The 22,043-nt window shown below is 40.9% G+C and overlaps 1 protein-coding gene across 2 annotated transcripts in view; it reads right to left on the bottom strand.

Moving 5' to 3' along the window:
- The window catches only part of Vcl (vinculin), a 106,226-nt gene that overhangs the window by 44,789 nt on the left and 39,394 nt on the right, over positions 1 to 22,043 (bottom strand). For both annotated transcript variants that reach the window (XM_028879762.2, XM_028879761.2), the window contains exons 3-6: positions 4,932 to 5,082; positions 4,334 to 4,442; positions 2,041 to 2,163; positions 468 to 628 (exon numbers count right to left, since the gene is read on the bottom strand). In XM_028879762.2, coding sequence (XP_028735595.1) covers positions 468 to 628; positions 2,041 to 2,163; positions 4,334 to 4,442; positions 4,932 to 5,082 — 544 coding nt within the window. The remainder of the gene's footprint in view (positions 1 to 467; positions 629 to 2,040; positions 2,164 to 4,333; positions 4,443 to 4,931; positions 5,083 to 22,043) is intronic.

Raw genomic sequence — 22,043 nt, forward strand, 5'->3', positions numbered from 1 at the left:
ATCTAAAAGTCCTGAGAGCTTCCTCTGTACACTCCTCTTAATCAAAGGCTGACTAAGGACAAGTCTTCCGTCAAGTGCATAATTATAGGCATATTCTCTGTCTTTCTCAAGTCACCTGGCAACAAGCACCCCATAAAAAACAATGATCCCACCTAAGGAAGTATGGTATCCCAAGTCCTCTACCAACTCAACCTGGTAAGAATTAAGCCTGAAGGGAGGCTGCACACCCTCAGCCTTCTACCAAAAGTCATCCTATATAGCTATATAGTCCACCTTGGAACAAAGGCAATACATAAAGGTGACAAGGAGCCCATAAAACAAATGAGCAAGAAACTGTTTCCACAATAACTGTGTATTCTTAGGCATCCACAGTTACAAGATAAAAATTAAGACAGATGGCAATCAAAATCTCCCAGGAGGGCATAATTTGAATTTTTTATTACTATTTCTCCTCAAGTAAGACTTACCTTGCTGGCCCAGGCATCTTCATCCCAAGAAGTGAGTTGTAATACACGAATGATCTCATTAATTTCAGCACTCATTTTTTCTACAGTAAAATTTCGATTTTTCAAAGCTTCTTCTATTCCTTGGTTTTTTGAGTTTTTGGTTGTAACAAAAATCTTCATAGCTATAAAAATGAACAAAAGACCAGAATTTGATCTTTTAAAAAATGATGTGGAGGTCAAAGGTAGGGGGTGGGGGTCAGTTCTCTTCCAGCATCTGTGTGGGTCGCAGGCAGTCTGAACCATCTCGTCAGCCTGAAATTTAATCTCGTTGCTTAGCAATGTTCACAGGTGATGTTTCATACTTTGAACACGTATTTTGATCTTCTAATGTCTTAAAAGAATATATAAAACAAACACTGCGGCCGGGCAGTGGTGGCGCACACCTTTAATCCCAGCACTCGGGAGGCAGAGCCAGGCAGATCTCTGTGAGTTCGAGGCCAGCCTGGGCTACCAAGTGAGTTCCAGGAAAGGCGCAAAGCTACACAGAGAAACCCTGTCTCGAAAAACCAAAAAAAAAAAAAAAAAAAAAAAACCAAACACTGCAAATCTGCTCAAGTTCCAGCATCAGCAACTTTCATTGTAAAGTGAATTCAAGGTGTAAAGAGAGCATCACCATGTCATTAGGGAACTAACTTAACACACACAGTTGATCTACAGTCACAAAGTACTTCATGCCTTTCTCGGTCATTATCATCCTGATACACCATGACCTCTAGCCACTGCAAATCTGCCGGGACAGAATGAAAAACACCGATAGAACTGTGAGTGGCCTGCTGCCCCCATACCATGGGAGGCCCCAAAGAAGTCAGTATATCTTCCAGGAGTTCTCTTGATGTGCATCAGTGTCTCCTCTCTCTTTCTTCCTTCTTTTCTTTCTTTCCTTCTTGTCTTTAAGATTTATTTTTTTAATCAGGCCATGGTGGCACACATCTTAATCTCAGCACTCAGTAGGCAGAGACAAGCAGATCTCTGTGAGTTCAAGGCCAGCCTGGTCTACATAGTGAGTTCCAGGACAACTAGGGCTACATAAAAGAGAAACCTTCTATCAAAAAACAACCCCCCAAAAAAGTTTTTTAATTAAAAAATATTTTTTATTTACGTGTATGAACATGTGATTGCATGCATCATACAGGTGCCCACAGAGCCCAGAAGGCGGCTCTGGAGCCCCTGGAACTGAAGGTACTGGAGGATGACAAAGACATGTTTCAGAGAAATTTAAATCCAGCTATCTTCTGAGAATTAAACTAAATAACCCACAACCTGCCTATGACAGGCAGAAACAATGAGGTACTGGCACACACTGACAGTAAGTGCAAGTTCCTTTTGGCAATTAAGAAAGCAGAAAGCAAAAGAAAATTCGAAATGGTGACTACAGGGCTCTTAGCCTTCGTCTGCTGCCCACATCTTACATGAACACTCAGTCACATCTCATCTGCACCCTGTGTAAAGGATATGTACCCAAGCAGCAGAGGGGCACGGCCCTCTGAGTTAGAGCACTCCACTCCCCTCCCCCTGTAATCAGAGCAGGAAGTACCTGAAATGAGAACAGGAAGGAGCTCTTTGACGGTGTTCATTGAGTTCACCAGCATCACTCGGTGCTCCTGGTGAGTCAGTTCCTGCTGTCTCTCATCAATCATTTTGGCCATCTTCGTCATCCCTGGGGCACAAAGAGGAGATTATGCAGTGAGTGGTGAAGCGAACCAGGATCTGGCCTTTCGGGCCCAAATCCACCATGACTGACCTACTACAAAAAGCCAAACCCATTTACAGACAGACGCTGTAACAATTCTACCATTCTATGTAATGTTGTACTTTCAGCGAAGGTAATGTATTAAAGGAAAATTCTAAATGTAATCATCATGTTCATATTGTAGGCTGTACACAGGTTTCGGATTGTGTATCTGGCTACTGCGCTGTGGGATGCGAGAATCTCGGAGAGAATTCTAACAGCAGGGGGTTGGGTTGGATCAGGGTGTGGCTTGTCTTTTTGTTTTTTAGACATTCATTCATTTTGTATACTGGGAGAATATATGTGTGCCATGGTGCACCTACAGACAGAGGTCAGAGGTTGACTTGCGGGAGATGCTTCTCTCCCACTGCGTGGGTTCTGGGGATGGAACTCAGGCCTTCAGCTTGGCAGCACATCCCTGCATCTGCCCAGCCTTATGTTTTCTTCTGACCTTGGTGACATTTTTTGAATTTTTCAAGTTGATCCAAAATAAGCATATACTACTCTTAAAATTAGAAGCAAAATAAAAATATTATAAAAAATATTATAAAAAGCGGTGGCAGCTTTTTAAGCATCTGGTGTTTTGGAATCAATCTGCTAGCACTTTGTTTACTTTCGTTATTATTCAAAAGTCCTATGTGATTTTTCAGTTTAATTCATTTATTTACAGGTCTGTGTATGCGAGGACACACGTGTGCCACAGTACAGGTGTAGAGGTCAGAGGACAATCTGCAGGGGTCAGTTCTCTCCTTCTACCATGAGGCCCCTGGGGATGGAACACAGGTCGGCAGGCTCAGCTCCAAGTGCTTTTATCAGCTAAAGCCATCTCACTGGCTAGCAAAATGATTTTGGTTTTAAGCTTTGATTTTCAAATTTCCCCTAGGATTTCTTTTTTTTGTTTTGTTTTGTTTTGTTTTGTTTTGTTTTTCGAGACAGGGATTCTCTGTGTAGTTTTGGTGCCTGTCCTGGATCTCGCTCTGTAGCCCAGGTTGGCCTCAAACTCACAGAGCTCCACCTGGCTCTGCCTCCACCGCCCAGCCACCTGAAATTTCTTAGTCAGTTTCACAGACCATCAAGACCAAGGAGAGGCAGAAGGGTTGCTTCTGCTTCACACAGAGTACTTTATTTTTGTTAGGTTTCACATAAAGTTACATGGGAAAAACAGACCTTTTTTCCCAGAGTTATGAGAATGAGAATACAGGTCTTTGCTGGGGTATGTCCTAGTAATAGAACAATTGCCTAGCATGCACTAAACCTGAGTTCATCTCTAACACTCCCAAACACACCCTAGCCATGCCCTAGCACACCTCTACAACCATTAAAAAAAATTAAAAAAAAAAAAACTTCCAGGTGATCTTCAGTAACAGCTCAGAAAATGTGGTAAGCTCAAAGACCCACTACACTGGACCCTTAGAAAGATAATGTTAAATAAACATCAACATTTCAATTAAAAAATAATTCACAGAGCAATAAACATCAAGTTAAATGCCTATTATTCTTTTCATTAATCTTATTCATAATTTATGGACTCTTGAGGTCATGTTATATCTATAAGATCAAATGCCGGCATCTGGATATTTTGAATATTCAATACTCAGATGGCTAAATAATCATCTCAAATGAGATTTAACCACAACAGCTCTTCTCTCCTTTGAGGTCTGATTACATTTTTGCAGCCTTGGGCTAGGGCATGAGTCCATAATAGTAGGCAGCTAATTAGCAAGCTAAGAAGTCCGGAAGAGCTGCAGGCCAGCAGGCAGGCAGTGAAGGAGTGCTGTGGATGGTAGAATGGGGAGGCCAGGACTGAGGACGGCCTTCAGCATTACAGAAACAGAAAAGCATTTCCTACATTTCCCCATCAGCATTCACAGGTCTGGTTTAATGTTTCTGACAGGGCTGGGACTTGTAGAAGGTCGGGAAGAGATCTGAGGGACATCGACTTCTCCTCAGTGGAGAGCTGCGGTCAGCTCTGTGCACAGAGAAGCCCAATGCAGCAGCAGCCCCTATTTTCTGCAAGGAAGAGAAGAGGAGCCTTTCCTCTTGAATCAAAACAGTCAGTTCATAAGGACTTTTAATATAAAAGATGGTTTTGCCTCACCTGGCCCAAGATTCTTTGTGTAAGTGACCAAATCTTCCATAGTCTCCACTACCTCCGCCACTGTAAGATATTCCAAAATTCCTTTGCAAACTCTAATAATTTTACGAACCTGAAAATGTATATAGGAACTCAGTCAAATTGGTGAACAGTACATAGGAAATGGCATTAGAGATATGCAGCTTTTTAATATTTTAGCATTCTAAAAATCATCCAGGGATTCCATTATTATCTTTTTTTTTTTTTCCTTAGAGTTTCTTTGTGTAGCCCTGGCTATCCTGAAACTTGCTTTGTAAACCAGGTCGGCCTTGAACTCGCAGAGATTCGCCAAGTGCTGACCCACCTCCATTATTATCTTTAAAATTAGGCTTCAGGAGCTGGAGTGACAGCAAAGTGATCAAGAACATGCGAAGCTCTCCCAGAGGACCCTGGTCAGGTGGCTCACAGCTTCCTCTAACTCCAGCCCTAGGGATATGACACCCTTTTCTGATTTTCATGGGCACCCACAAACACATATACAAATAAAACACACACATAAAATAAGATAAATCTAAAACTAGGCTTTTGTCTAAGAGGTCTTTGTGGGCCTCCAATTACCTACCTCAGCCTCATCAAAGGTAAGAAGTAGGTCTGACGTGCCAGAAAGGATTCCCCTAGACCCATCAATGAGGTAATCCCTCGCAGGAACTGAGTATGGGTCAGCCTGAAGCATCTGGGCTGCCTGAACAAGCTTGGTGCAAGCATTCTCAACCCTAGAGGGAAGAAAATAGGTTAAATTCTTAGCAAAAGCAAATATATGCAAATACAGAAAATGTATACACGTGAACTTATGGGGTTTTTTTCCCTATATGGTAGATAGCCAAGGCCAATTTATAACAGGGCATGGTCTTTTAAATTTTAAAATTTGCAGCTAATGTCAGCACACATATTCATTCACTCAATGCACCAGGCCTTGTGAATAAACTGTTCTTTGTCCTTTCTTTCTTTCTTTTTTTTTTTTTTGGTTTTTCGAGACAAGGTTTCTCTGTGAAACAGTCCTGGCTGTCCTGGAAGTCACTCTGTAGACCAGGCTGGCCTGGAACTCAGAGATCCGCCTGCTTCTGCCTCCCGAGTGCTGGGATCAAAGGCGTGTGCCGCCGCCGCCCAGCGTTCTTTGTTAGAGCACACTTGGCACCTTTAGGTGGTTCCATCTCCGGAACTCCTTTGCTGGAATTCTTTCGTTTCCTTACTCCTCCCCATCCCACGACAGACATTACACAGAGAACTGAAAAACGCCGCGGTAGTGTCAGAGCTAACATCTGGAAATGAAGCACCCCAAGTATTATAGAGTGATTTTTTTGAGACAGGGTCTCACTAAGTGGCCCCAGTTAGCCTGGAATTTACTATGTAGACTAGATTCACCTTGAACTCAAAGATCCATCTGCTTCTGCCTTCAAGTGCGAGGTTTTAAAGCATGTGACATGCCCAGCATATAGTGAGATTTAATAATCAGACAATACAAAGGAACTGGAAAAAAACAAAGCAATACACAATTTTTTTTTTTAACTCATCTTGCTAAGTGGATTTGGGCCATTTGAAAAACTCTATAAAACCATGTTGTTAATTAAAAGATCAATGGCGCCGGGCGGTGGTGGCGCACGCCTTTAATCCCAGCACTTGGGAGGCAGAGGCAGGCGGATCTCTGTGAGTTCGAGGCCAGCTTGGTCTACAGAGTGAGTTCCAGGAAAGGCACAAAGCTACACAGAGAAACCCTGTCTTGAAAATAAATAAATAGCCTGGCGTTGGTGGCGCACGCCTTTAATCCCAGCACTCGGGAGGCAGAGCCAGGCGGATCTCTGTGAGTTCGAGGCCAGCCTGGGCTACCAAGTGAGCTCCAGGAAAGGCGCAAAGCTACACAGAGAAACCCTGTCTCAGAAAACAAAAAAAAAAAAAAAAAAAAAAATAGGGGATTCAGGCCCAGTGGCGGCCCACAGAGGTGGACAGGCCCTGTGGCAGAGATAAACAGACGAGGTGGACGGGCCCAGCGCCAGAGGCTGACAGAGACATTCAGGCCCGGTGGCAGCCCACAGAAGTAGACAGGCCACAAGGCAGAGACAGGCGGACGCAGGTCGGTGACTCGCGGAGGTGGAAGGAGCCGGTGGCATCGGCCGACAGGGACATACAGGCCCGGCGGCAACCGGCAGAGACATACAGGCCCCTTGGCTGCTCGCAGAGGCAGACAGACCCAGCGGCAGCTGACAGGGACATACAGGCCCGGCGGCGGAGACAGGTGGACGTAGGTGGGCCTGTGGCGGCGGGCCACAGGGGTGGACAGGCCCGGGGACAGAGAGGGGCAGATGCAGCTTGGAACGGGGGTGCCCCTGGCCCCAACACCTGGGGAAGAGGCTATCTCCGTGGGTCAGAACCAGGGCGAGTCTGGGCGCTCTGTCTGGGGACAGCCCGGGGCCCAACTGCTGATCCTGTGAAACCCAACAACTTGGAGGCGTTGGTGAGACTACCCTGCTCAGCTGAAACCCATCTGGGAGAGGATTCAGATGCCTACAGTTTGAAGTCTGAAGAAACAAGATCACCTGAGGAGTTGACAAATGAATAAAACGTGACCTGGGAACACAGAAGAAGGCGCTACCCAGCCACTAAACCAGATCACAAGAATCATAAGTATATAATTCACCGACTGAAATCAGCTGTCCCTGAAGAAACAGCCCAATAGCACCAATTTAACCAAGAACCCCTACTAAACCAAGACTAAAAATTAGAACAAGAGAGGTACTCTCAGACACAGACACCACCTGCACCGCACAGAGGAAAAGATGAGTAGACGCCAGGGCAAAAATACAGGCAACAACATAAAGACCTATATGGCAACATCAGAACCTAGTGATTCTACACCTGAAAGACCTAAACATACCATGACAGAACAAACAGAAGAAATCAACCCTAAAAATGACTTTAAGAAGATGATAGAGGCCCTTAAAGAAGAAATAAAACATTCCCTCAATGAGGAAATAAAAACTTTCCTTAAAGAGGAAATGAAAAACTACCTTAAAGAGGAAATAAAAACTTTCCTTAAAGTGGAAATGAAAAACTCTCTTAAAGAGGAAATAAAAACTTCCCTTAAAGAGGAAATGAAAAACTCCATTAAAGAGGAAATAAAAAACTCCCTTAAAGAAATGGAAGAAAAAATGAACAAAAAATGTGAAGAAATCAAATCAAGCCAAGAAAAAGCAATTAAACAGATGAAAGAAACATTCCAAGATCTGAAAAATGAATTTGAGACAATAAAGAAAACACATGCTGAGGGAATGCTGGAAATAGAAATCCTGACTAAACGAACAGGAACTACAGAAACAAGCATAACCAACCGATTGCAAGAGATGGAACAGAGAATCTCTGACACTGAAGACACGATAGAGAAAATAGATTCGTCAGTCAAAGAAAACACTAAAGACAAAAAAGTCGTAACACAAAACATCCAGGAAATTTGGGACACCATGAAAAGACCAAACCTAAGAATAATAGGGATAGAAGAAGGAGAAGAATACCAACTCAAAGGCACAGAAAATATATTCAACAAAATCATAGAAGAAAACTTTCCTAACCTAAAGAAAGAAATACCTATGAAGATACAAGAAGCTTACAGAACACCGAATAGGCTGGATCCAAAAAAAAAGTCCCCTCGCCACATAATAATCAAAACACTAAACACACAGAACAAAGAAAAAATATTGAGAGCCGCAAAGGAAAAAGACCAAGTAACATATAAAGGCAAACCCATCAGAATAACACCAGACTACTCAATAGAGACTATGAAAGCTAGAAGATCATGGACAAATCTCATGCAGACACTAAGAGACCATGGATGCCAACCCAGACTATTATACCCAGCAAAACTCTTAATCACCATAGGCGGAGTAAACAAAATATTCCAGGATAAAACCAGATTTAATCAATACCTGTCCACAAACCCAGCCCTACAGAAAGCACTAGAAGGGAAAATTCAACCCAAAGAAGGTAAACACATCCATGAAAAATCAAGCAATAGATAATCCCACACCAACATACACCACAGAAGAAACAAGCTGGTGTAGCTATCCTAATTTCTAGAGAAAAAGGATGTTTCAAAAGAGAAGAAGTCTTGTGGCAATGCCTCAGTGGTCCAGGTAACTACCAGAACTCGGAAAAGTTGGTTGAACTTGGGATTGACTGGGAGGCCAAAGATTTAAAAAGCAGAAGATTCTCTCAAGACACAAGTTGGGTGATAATAGTGTGTTTTGTGTGTGTGAATGAGAATTTGTAAATGTTGAATTCTAGGCTTCAACAATCATTGTCAGTGCAGATTAAGTTGCAAGTATTTATACTTTAAAACTTAAATTATAAAGCTAGTTACGTCTTTCTAACAACTAGTTTTAATGTTTATGAGCATATTTTACCTACATTACCTTTTCAGGATGTTGAGAAAGATGCATCACAAGCACAGGCTGGAGGCTGGGAGCTAGATGGTTTTGAGGAAGAGGTCTTGGTGGACTCTTTCATAGAGCAAAGGGAAGCAATGCCTTCTGGGAAATGAGCTAAGTTTTAATCTAGTCTTTAAGATTAGAAGTCAAAAACAAAAATATTAAGGAAAGGAAAACCTAATTGATCTTTGAAGTATTGTTATGTGGAATTGAGTGGGACTTTTGAGGCCTTTCTTCCAGAAAACAAGGACTTGGTTGTCAGGCCTATATTAGGCCTAAACCTTGGTGCCATGTAGTTGTACTTAAATCATTTCAATGGAAAGTGTCTTAGTGATTGGAACTTCTAGTGCAGTTTGGAGTTCTTCCATTTGAAAAATGTGATATTTGCATGGGATTGTTTGAATCTTGTTTTCTAGTCCCTCCCCATCATAGTCTGAAGGTAGATTTTTCACTTGATAAAGGAACAAAAAAGGTGAACATCTTGTTTGTAAATAGGCATCTAGTAACTAGTGGTAAACTTGAAATGGTAGAATTCTTTAAAGCCTAATTCTAGGTAGCCTTAAGAAAATGTATCTTAATTATTTTTGAACCTGTATTCACCTTGTTTTTTTCAAATATCTTAAGTTATATTTTCTTTTTCCGAGCTGCTTCTGATTTGGGGCTACTTTTTTTTTTTAACTGAGGCATAATTCATAAAAGGGTATATTGTTTTGATGAGACTTTTTACAACTGTGGCTGGATGTCTTTCTTTAGTCTTCCAAGAAGGGCCATTTTACTTTTTTAGAGTTACTTTTTAAAGTCATGAGGTCAACAACTTGGACTACTATGCATGCAAGTGCTAATGCAAATTAAAGCCCAAGTTGACCTCCAGCAGCAGTTCATTCTATGTTGACAGTGAGAGAACACTTTGCCTGTTAGGATACTGTTACTCGTGGACTGAAATGCTGAAGAAACCCCTCCCCCTATTTTGTTTTTTGCAAAAATCAAGGCATATTGTAGGGTTTCCTGGTTGACCCCAACAGATAAACTGAGATGATAGTCTTAGTTCAGAAATGATCTGAATGTAGATTTACAGTCTACGTGTACAGCTGGCTAAGTGAGATTGCTTTCGTAGTTCTGCATGTATCCCATCGGCTCCCCATTAGTCACTGAACTCTTAAAACTGGTATTGTAACATTATCACAATGTTTTGCGCCAATTTTATAAACTTTACAGTGCAATATGTGTTCCTTTTCTGAGGCAAACTAAAGGTATATTTTTAAAGGTTCTGGTACTATCAGCAGTGTTGATGGAGGATTCTTTATACATTTGTAATAGATAGAAATAAACCAGAAAAAAAGAAGAAAAAAAAGTGGTGGAGGAAAAGGTGAACACTGTAAGAATACTCAAAATGGCTGAGAGTTGCAAACGCCAAGAATGGCTTTGCATAGTAAATGGAATAGAACAGCTCTGAACTATAGCTTACTTTTCCTGGTTTGGTCTGACAGAATGATTGAATGCTTTTGTACAAAAATCAGAGCCTTAAAAACAAGGATTTGGTAAGATTGTAAAATGGTGTGCCACTTTGGCAAAACAGTTTGGTGGTTGGTCAAAATGCAAAACATTGTTACTCTGTTACTCAACAATTCTACCCTTAGGAATATATCCTCAAACTACTGAAAATGTGCACCTATGAAACATGTACATGAAGGTTTACAGCAGTGTGTTGCTAATAGTAAAAAAGTTAAAACAACTCAAATAGCTATCAAATACTGGAGAGAAATATAATGTGGCTTATTCATACAATAGAATATTATTAAGACATAAAAATGAATGAGAAACTGATAGATTAAATGACTTTGGTGAACCTTCATAATTTCATTTGTAGATCTTTCCATTTCTAATTTATAAATATATTTGGGGTTATAAATTATAAATGTACTGCCTCCTGTCAACATTGTATACTTCTACTTGATGATTTCTGTGTCAAACATTATATGGAAATGTTTCCAAGTATTTTCTGTATTAACTGTGAATGAATAGAACAAAATAAATTGCCTGTGATGGAAAAAAAAAAAAGAAAGAAAATAAATAAATAAATAAGTAAGTAAGTAAGTAAGTAAGATCAATGGCATTTGTAACTGAAACAATAATTAGCAGTCTAATGCTAATATAGTTTAATATAGACCACTAAGTCGGCCGAGGATTTGGTGGTGGAAGTGGGGAGTACTCAACAGAGAAACTCAAAATGCATAAATCAAGTATATTCCTTGACCTTACTTATTAAAATATATTCATCTATTCAACTAGTCATTCAGAGAAAAGAATGAATGGATTATCTCTTCTACTCTCATTTCAATAAATCTATTGTTTTCACTGAGTAACTTAAAGAGATAAGGAACAAATTATTTAACAATAATTTTCCAATATTATATATTCTCATTTGAAAAAACTAAAAAACATCATATGAAAAAAAAAATCCTACTCAAAGCATCGTTTTATGGATCAAATGAAATACAAAAATTTCCACAAGTATAAAGCAACATTACATTGTTGTAGTGCTTTGAAAGAAAATGGTCCCCAAAGGGAGGGGCACTATTAGGGGGTGTGGACTTGTTGGAGGAAGTGTGTCACTGTGGGAGTGGACTTTGAGGTCTTTTTCTCAAGATTCACTCAGTGTGACAGCCAGTCAACTTCCTGTTGCCTCTGAATCAAGATAGATGTAGGACTCTCAGTTCCAGCACCACATCTGCCTGCATGCCACCATGCTCCTCATCCTGATGATAATGGACTGAACCTCTGAAACTGCAAGCAAGCCGCCTCAATTACATGTTTTGATTTAAAAGAGTTGCCGCGGTCATAGTGTCTCTTCACAGCAATAAAACCCTAAGACAATTGTTAATAGGAAGAGAATTAAACTAATAAAGAGAATTTTGACTATATAAAAGAAGTGGGTGGCCGGGCGGTGGTGGTGCACGTCTTTAATCCCAGCACTCGGGAGGCAGAGGCAGGCGGATCTCTGTGAGTTCGAGGCCAGCCTGGTCTCCAAAGCAAGCTCCAGGAAAGGCCCAAAGCTACACAGAGAAACCCTGTCTTGAAAAACAAAAACAAAAACAAAAACAAAAACAAAAAAAAAGTGGACTATAAAAAACATAAAAAGCACTACTACAAATGCAAAGCTCATACTTGACTAAGTTAAGGCATAAACACTGGTACCATAAGGCCCTACCTAAAAATACCAGTGAGAAACCAAGACCTGCTATGCAAGCCCACCCCACCTCAACCCCCTCCCCACACACCCACCCCCATCCCCAGCTTTTGTATTCTTTTCTTTGAGACAGGCTCGCTCTCACTATGTACTCCAGGCTAGCCTCGAACCCACTTGTGTGGCCCTGGTTGGTTTTGAACTTGTACTCCTCCAGCCTCCAACTTCCAAGCAGTGCCGGGATTACAGGCACACACCACACCTGGTCTGGTACACAGGCCGGGAGCTGAAGAGATGGCAGACGAGCACTTGCTATTTCCAAAGACGACCAAGGCTCAGCTCCCAGCACCCACACAGGTAGCTCACAGCTGTCTATAATTCTCCTCCAAGGACAACAGGCACACACGTGGTGCACATACATGCAGACAATTAAAATAAATTAATCTGCTGGGTACTGGTGGTGAATGCCTTTAATCCCAGAATCTGAGAGACAGAGGCAGGTAGATCTCTCTGAGATTGAGACCAGCCTGGTGGTCTACAGAGCGAATTCCAAGACAGCCAGGGATGCACAGGAAAACCCTGTCTTGAAAAACCAAAAATAAATAAATAAAACAAAAATAATTTTAAAGATACATAAAGAACTACTCATCCTTTTATGCAGCTACATAATAATTCTCAATTTATTAGCCTACTACAATGAACTGCCTTGGAAACTCATGATTCTACCCTGTATGGGTGTATCTGCTAAATGTGTAGTCAAAAGTATGGGTACTGTAATTTTAATATGCTGCCACAGTGCCATCTACAGAAGTTAAATGAACTCACATTTTCACCACAATGGATAAGGGGGAAGAAATAGTATTTACAAGGTCAGCAATAAACAAGTAAATGTAAAAAATAAAATTAAAATAAATTAAAACTTTAAAATTAAAAAAAAAGAAAACTACACTAAGAAAATCACAGTGAAGTTGCTTCAAACCCATTATAACACTTTTTTTTTTTTCTTAAAGAAATCAGCCAAAGAAAAATAGCACTTTTACATTCAGAAGAATAACAGTGGACATCTCTCTGAAAACAATGTAAGCCAGAAGACAAGGAAGCAGTATCTTAGAACTACTAAAACCCGAGGTCTTTCTAACACTGGCCTAGCATGCATGAAACCCTGGGAGCAATTCCTAGCACTACCAAGAAGAAATGTGGATCTCATAGCTATCTCCAGTAACCAAGAACTTGGAAATCAAAGGCCGCATGCCTCCTGAGACATGCAAAAGTTGACAGTGTTCAGCAACAGCAGATGCACCATAACAAAGCGAGGGAAGCGCTTGGGTAACAAGGAAATGGCCCCAGATGAAATCTGACTAGAACTCAGACAATGTAACATACAGGTAAACACAATGTTTCATTTTCTTAAACATCTGTAAAAGGTAACCGAAAAAGAAGTAACTTCAAATCTTAAAAACTTAAGCCTACCTGGGCAGTGGAGGCGCACACCTTTAATGCCAGCACTCAGGAGGCAGAGGCAGGCAGATCTCTGTGAGTTCGAGGCCAGCCTGGTCTACAGAGCAAGATCCAGAACAGACACCAAAACTACACAGAGAAACCGGGTCTCAAAAAAACACTTAAGCCTAAAAGCCGGGCGTGGTGGTACACATTCAAAACCTCAGCACTAGGGAAACTGAGGCAGAGAGATCTTTTTTTTTTCCTCACTTGTCGGACATGCTCCTTTATTCTTTTTTTTTTTTTAATACATAAACACAAACCATCCATCTCTATTTAATAAACAAGCAAGAAAGAAAGACCAACTTTCCAAGCACTTATAATGAGAAACAAATAACTAAACAACTGTGAAGCCAGTTTTCAAAGAACACTGCAGTTAGGAAAATCTTACAGCAACAAGAGAAAAAATACTGGAAAGTCAGTGTGCAAAAATAACAACAGTCAAGCCTGAGAAGCAGATCCGTTGGTAAGGAGCTTGCTGTGCAACCACGAAAACCCGAGTTTGATGCCTTAAGCACCAAATAAAAAAAGTCTTGCCACATTCAACCATTACACCATTACAGGAAGTCGCTGGAGACTTGTTGGCCAGTCGTTAAAGCCAAATCAGGGAGCTTTGGTTTCAGTGAGAGAGGCAGAAAGATCTTAAATGTGAGATCAGCCCTGCTGGACCCAATCTGGCCCACCAGACAGGCAATAAGGTCTGGCTCTATCAATGAGTATAAACGTGAAATCTGCATCAAAATACATTTAAGATGTAAATATATAATACACACGTATGTAGTATACATCATGGGAGAAAATGCATACTTTCTAATTTATTAAATTTACAACTTTAAATTATTTATTTATTTATTTATGTTTTTTCAAGACAATCTTTCTGCGTAGCCTTGGCTGTCCTGGAACTGGCTCTGTAGTAGACCAGGCTGTCCTGGAACTCACAGAGATCTGCCTGGAACTCACAGAGATCTGCCTGCCTCTGCCTCCCCAGTACTGGGATTAAGGGATTAAAGGCATCCATCGCTGCCCAGCATCAACTTTAAAATATTTAAATGAGGGGCTGGGGAGCTGACTCAGTTGGTAAAGTACCATTCAAGCATACATGAGCATGTAAGTTCGGATCCCTATAACCCATTTAAAGCCAGGCACAGTGGTGTGTGTCTCTAACCCCAGCACTGGGGAAGGAGACATGGTCCTAAGATCTCACTGGCCAGACAACCTAACAGAATCAGTTAGCGCCAGGCTAAGTAGGAAAACCTTCTCAAAAAAAATAAAGTTTGCTGGATGTGGTAGCACACAACTTTAATCCCTGCCCAGTCTATTTGGCAAATCCCAGACAAGCCAGCCAGAGCTACATACTAAGGACCCTGTCTCAAAATTAATTCATTTAGGTGGATAGGCTGGAGATGGCTGAGTTTTTAAAGATCCTTACTGCCAAACTAGGACCCACTCGGTAGAAGGAGAACCAACCCTCCAAAGTTGTCCTCTGATCTCCACATGTGTGCCTTAGCACTTATTCCCACACATAAAAATTAAATGAAATGGTTAAGTCTTAAATAAAATGTTTTAATGAAAAGTCAAAAACTTTGAAGAGAATGCTTTCATAAGTACTGTAGGAATAGCCAATCATTCATTGAAGACCACTAACTCAAGACTGTTGACATGGCCCTTTCCTCTGTCTCATGTACTTGTCTTCTTCCTTCATTTGATTTGACACCACCCCAGCACCCCACCACCACCACCACCACCACCACCACCCCACCACCACGCCCACCACCACCACCACCATCCTGGTCTTGTGCTCCATTTTAAATGTCTCTTCCTTCAGGTAATCGTCACATGTCTCTCAAATCTACAGGTGTCTTATGTTCCCATGGAATTGACCATACTTTCTCGGTTTTCCCTCAGAATACTTGTAAATCAGCCCGGCAAAATAAAAACCTCATTCGCCTTAACAATTAATGTACTCACAAAGTATCAACACCTGACAAATAATAAATGCTCAGCAATGATTTGATGAATAATTTTTAACAAAGAAAACATAGTCATTTGAGCCAGAAAAATCATTAACTAATTGTTTATTTTGCATTTTTTGAGAGAGTTTTACTATGTAGTCCATGCTAGCCCTGACCCTGCTGTAGCCAAGGCTGGCCTTGAACTCATGATTCTCCAATCTCAGCCTCCCCTTTGATGGGACTGCAGGCATTCGTGATCACCATGCCTAGCAAGAAATCATTAACTAGTCCCAAACTTGATTTTACTTCCAGGGAACTTGGTCCTTACGGAATATAAACACAAGCATCACAGGGTACAGTTCCTGAGCTACATCTAATCAGAGATCCAGTTACTGGATGTGATTTTCAACTTAAAAATAAAAAATAAAAAAAAAAAAGAATTTTTAAGTGCTAGGACTAACTTATGGAGAGAAAACCTGGCAGGATGGGAAAATGTAATGGAAAATGTTTGCCAAGAATCAAATTGATTCTCCACTAATGGTTCTCTTGTGTGATAAAATGATAGGCAGAATAGACACTGAATCATTTTTTTACTACAATAAGATATCTGGTCAGTACATTAAAATTTAATGGCATTCATAAAAGCCAAACAAATCCCACTATGATTACCAGCAATCAGAAACAGGAGGAGCCCATCAGGTCAGTAGAAAATGTGATTTTTATTTAAGCACTCTATCTGCCTGGCCTCTTGAAATGATCTTCGACTTTGAAATAGAAAACTAAATTCTAGGGACTAACTAGGAATAGGATCAATTTTCCAAATAATCTTATATCCGGACTACATCCTAATAATGTTCACTTAGATAACTTAATCAACTAGTGCAAGTTGAGGCTTCTCTGCCTTGGAGCCTTCAGCTTCAAGGACCAATTTTATTTTAATTTTATTTATTATTTTAAAGTGTGTTACTTTTGTCTATGCTGCATCTGTTTAACTCTGTGAAGCTGTGTTATTTACTGTGCCTGTCTAAAACACCTGATGATCTAATAAGGAGCTGAACAGCCGATAGTGAGGCAGGAGAAAGGATAGGCGGGGCTGGCAAGGAGAGAGAATATACAGAGGGAGAAATCTGGAAAGGTCAATCGAGGAGGAGCCAGAGAAGGAGGAGGACATGAGGTGCCAGCCACCCAGCTACACAACCAGAAACGGAGTAAGATATACAGAAGTAAGAGAATGGGAGAAGCCTAGGGGCAAAAGGTAGATGAGATAAATTAAGGAAAGCTGGCAAGAAACAAGCCAAGCTAAGACCCGGCATTCATAATTAGGAATAAGCATCCATGTAGGATTTATTTAGCAGCTGGGTGGTGGGCGCCCCCCCAAAAAAAAAGAAAAAAAAAGTAACAATAGACCAATGTTTGTGATTTAGATCAAACAGACCAATGACAATTTCATAGAATTCTTAGCATGTAAAATGGTGTAAAAGAAGGTTCTAAGTTTCTTAGTTCTTGGTGATTTAACATCACTAATTGAGATGTTTAAGCTGTTTGTTTGCTTTGTTTTTTTTTTCCCAATGAGTGCTAAGTATCAAACACGAATGTTATACACACTACCACTCAGCTCTGTTCATAAAAATGATTCTCTTCATAGTATCTCTTTGAGTTCTTTTTCAAGTAGATCTCGATCTCTCTCTCTCTCTCTCTCTCTCTCTCTCTCTCTCTCTCTCTCTCTCTCTCTCTCTCTCTCTCTCTCTCCTCCAGAGGGCTGGGATTAGAGGTGTGTAGCACAAGGCCTGACTTCAAACTGTATTTTAAAACAACAGAAATAGACTCACTCATGTGTAGCATCCCAATAATAGCTAATATGCCTTGCATCCTGGAGTTGCCATTTTGAAAGGTCAGGGATCCACAGCCATTAGTCATCTAGAAACCTGAGTGAAGGCCACAGGCACAGTAGCAGTTTTTAGAAGGAGTAGGGAACACAGAGTACAAAAAGAGACATACTTTCATCTAATTCAAGTAGCAAGTGCACAGCCCCAACTCAGCCTATCAAATGCTCCACGGTAATGCTGAAACATGTTGTCTCAACCTTGAGTTCTAATTATAAGATCTTACAGTCCTCATACATAAAATCCATAAAGGACTCCTTTCCCTGTCCCAACTCTTAAAGTATGACACGATACAAAGCAGCTTCCTCATTCTTTTAAGATTTATTTTAATGATGCATATATGTGCATGTGAGTATGTACGGAGTCAAATCCCCTGGAACAGGAGCTGTAGGTGATTATGAGCTGTCCGACACACTGAAACTAACTCAGGTCCTCTGGAAAAGAAGTACACACTTTTAACCTCTCAGTCATTTCTCCAGCCCCTTCTCATTCTTAGCCAGGCCAAGCTGCATGTGTACACCCAAAATGAAAATTTTGTCAATTAAACTACCATAAAGCTAAGAGGTAAGGCTGTTGACTTTTTTAAAATTCATTTATGAGTATGTGTCTGCATCTATGTGAGTAAATGCTGCATGTATATAAGTACCTGCAGAGACCAGAAGCAGGTGTCATAGCCCTTAGAGCTGGAGTTACAGGCAGTTGTGAGCCACCTAACATTGATGCTGAGAACTGAATTTGGGTCCTCTGGAAGAGCAGTAAGCACACTGAAAACTATCAAAACTCTTTTATAAAGCAACAGCAAATGAACCCTTCTTTGATAGAGTATTTGCATTAGAACAAGAAAGCTAAATCTCTCTCTCTCTCTCTCTCTCTCTCTCTCTCTCTCTCTCTCTCTCTCTGTCTAACACACACACACACACACACACACACACACACACACACACACACACACACACTTCTTTTATTGCGGATGAGATCAGCTAAGAATGCAGCCAGTTTTGGCTTCTCCCAAGAGATAACACAAGAGGAAAGTGAATGCTGGGAACAGGACTATTCTAAGCATTCCAGCCACCCAGGCTGTGTGTCCAAGTGTTGGGAAACAGCTCATTTGAAGTCATGTGAGTCAGACCTTTGAATCTTTAACATGTCATGTTTCCTCTCCCACTCCTCTCTCTCCTCCCTCCAGCCTTTTTCAAATACGGCATCAGGGCACAGAGAAGAGATGCTAAACCTCACAAGGTTCCATGAAGAACTCTGCGACCCTCAAGTCATGGACTCTTACAGTCCTTTTCTGTCTCAAGTCAGGGTTAGAGTAGAGACAGGCTGAACATACAAGCAAGTGTGTTTTACAAGTACCGGTAGTTTTCAAATGTATGCTGATGCTACTGTGATGTAAAAATTATTTTTAAATATTACTAAACTCATATTATCTTCTTGTTCTAATATATTCTTTTAATTAGTAGTTAAAGTCTCATTATTTAAAGGTCCTTTTGATGGAACAAAAGTTGAGAGTCACTATTCTACAGCATAATGTAATCAATAATGTAGGAATTTAAATGCCTACACACAAAATGTAATGGGACAAATGCAATGATGGAATACTTTCACTTACAAAAACAACTACCAATAACTGTCATGTGGATTTAAAAAAAAGAAAGTCTGGAGTCGTTCGGCTAATATCACAGCAGTAATTCTAAAAAAGGTAATAAATCACTAACAGAACCTAGGAGAACCACACACTTTAAACACAGCACAACAGCATCACTTACAAATATATAAAGCTAACACCTATAACTAAGTAGAAAATTAGTGTAGGAGATTTTAACATATTTTAATCAAAACTAACAGTTTCAACAGACAAATAGCAAGTAAGGCTATTGAGTTGTACTCCCAATACCACAAAAAGAAAAAAATAATAATAATAAGCATAGAAAGAAACTGAATGATTAATCAAGACTTCTCCCCAGGACAGTAGACACAAAGAGCTTTAGACATATTTTACCAAACTTTCAACAGCGAATAGTTTTTATCTTATGTATACTGTTGAAAAAATGAGGGGAAAAAAGCTTATTTTATGAAAATAAAATAACCTTAATACAAAGCTGGACAAGAACAGATCAAGAAAATTATCGAGCAAGGTTGTTCATGAACGAAGAATCGAAGACCTTTAAAATATCAGCCACTTAGGACCAGGAAGAGGACTCAGCTGGTAAAGGTACTTGTCACTAAGCCTGGAACCCACCTGGTGGAAGGAGAGAACCGATTCTTGCAAGGTATCCTCTGACCTCCACACCCACACCCACACCCACACTGAAACAAATGTAACAAAAAACACTTAAACATCAGATCACTGAATCAGGTAGGATGCTCCCACACATCATCCCTGCACGCAGAACTGAAGCAGGTCAGCCAGGACCACATGGGGAGAGTCAGTCTTAAATGGAGGGGTGGGAGCACACCACCCTAATTCAATTCAGCACTGCTGTTCGGTGAGACGATCTCACCATGTGGCCTATGGAGCTCAGGATGGCTTCAAACCAGGATATGTCCTGCCTCAAGCCCCCTGAATGTGCCACAACCCAATCGATGCTTTTTAAAATCACAAGCAAATACAATTTGTCCTTAAAAAAAAAAAAAAGAGCCCAGCAGTGCCTGTGCATGCCTTTAATCCCAGCACTCAGGAGGCAGAGGCAGGTGGATCTCTGTGAGTTGAAGGCCAGCCTGGTCTACAGAGTGAGTTCCAGGGCATCCAGGGCTACATAGAGAAACCCTGTCTAAAACAAGAAGGAAAAAAAAAAAAAAAAAAAACAAGGATAGTTCACTATCAGAAAACTTACATTCATGTAGCAGACTACAGACTATCATAATACAGTAAAGGATCAAAGCTGTGATTCCTCAATGGATACTGAAAAAAAACATTAAATATAAAAATACGCTGTCATGGGTTCTTTGTGTGTTTTAAAGTCATAGAGGCTAAAGGTATAATTCAGCAGAAGAATGACTGACTATTACATCATAAGTCCCTGGGTTTGATCCCCAGCACAACAAAATAAGTCTTACCATGCACAGAAAATATAGACTGGAGGGAAAAAAATAGCTGTCATACAGTTTTTTAAAATAATTGGGTTTATTTGAAGAAATCAATAAAAAAAAATGTAGAGACTATAGCAGGAAGCTAACCATCCCCAAACCCCGCCTAACCTTTCCAGACATTTTCCATCTTCTCCTGTCAGAGAGTATTCTCACAAAGTGGGAGACTGTGTCTTAGCACACACCTTAGTCACACAGGCCTGGGTGAGGACCCTCGGCCACGCCTGCACTGGGCTACTTTCAACAAGTCCTGAGCTTGAGTCTGGGCTGCCTCATAAACAAAATGAAGTAGATTAAAGAACAACCAGTTTATACACGGAATTTGGGAAATGGAGCTGTTTCACGGGGTTCCTTTGGTTCTGCTATGGGAAGAACAATAAAGATTTTTTAACAATTCCAGGAAAAACAAACATACAAACTTTAAACTTTGAGAATAAATTTCTTAATCTGAGACTAGACCTATATTGGAAAAGTCAAGGTAATAATTAAAGGAATGTATCTGAATGTTTTTTAGGATTTCTATTTGTTTTTTGTTTTATTTGTTTCATTTATTCCATGTGCGTATACGCCTGCATGAGTGTGTGTGGGGGGGGGGCAGAAGTCATCATGTGAGTGTCTCCCTCAACCATATTCAACGATTGGCTACCCAGCCAGTAGACCACCCAGACTCTCCGGTCTCTGCCTCCTGCCCCCCAGCGTTGGGATTACAGGTACATACCACTATCTCCAACCTTTCAGGTAGGTGCTGGGGATCCTAACTCAGTTCCTCATGCTCACACAGCTGGTACTTTCCCCCGTGAGTCATCCCCCCAAGTCTGATTTTCCAGGGAAACGCTGAGGTAGTCAACAGTCTCAATATAAGATGAGTCACTTAGTATTTGTGATCCTTCAGTCCTTAAAAGGTTAGTGCTTCGACTCTTTACAGTTGGAGGTCACAGGACGGAAGAGCCAGGAGATGGATAGGGCACTACAGCACCTGCTGTGCGGCCTTGACAGCCTGAGCTATAGCCTCGGAGCCCACTAGAGGAGAGAGAGGAGGTGGCAGCTTGCATCTATCCGAAGAATCACCCCAAAGCGCACAAGGGCAGCAGCAGGTCAGAAACAAAGGAGACCCTGCCTCAGTAAGGCAGAGGAAACCAAGACCTGAAACTGTCCTCTGACTTCACACCCACTATGGCAAGCACATGCCCGCACTCACACTGTGCCATATACTACACACATGCACACAAATAATAAACAAGGATTAAGATAGCGAAATACATCACGAGTTACATCTGTACTTTTTCTTTTCTTTTCTTTTTTTTTTTTTTTGGAACACTTAGGAAAAGAATAAATCGTAATCTTTTCAAAGTGGTGCACAACTTTAATCCCTGAACTCGGGAAGTAGAGGCAAGTGAATTTAAATGTAAAGCTAGCCTGGCCTACCTAGCTACACAGCAAGTTCTAAGCCAGCCAGGGCTACACAGTAAGACCCTGTCTCTCAGAACAAAACAAGGGTACTGTCCAAGGGTGGGTCGCCCTAGCTCTGGAAGGTCAGACAGTAAAATGAACATACCCTTGGAAACCATGAAATATGCAACAAGTAATGGTGTGATCTTGAGTGAGTCAGTTTGTCAAAGATTAGTCATACACTGGTGGTATGTACCTGCAACC

Source organism: Peromyscus leucopus, chromosome 9 (assembly GCF_004664715.2).
Source record: "Peromyscus leucopus breed LL Stock chromosome 9, UCI_PerLeu_2.1, whole genome shotgun sequence".
Lineage (NCBI taxonomy): Eukaryota > Metazoa > Chordata > Mammalia > Rodentia > Cricetidae > Peromyscus > Peromyscus leucopus.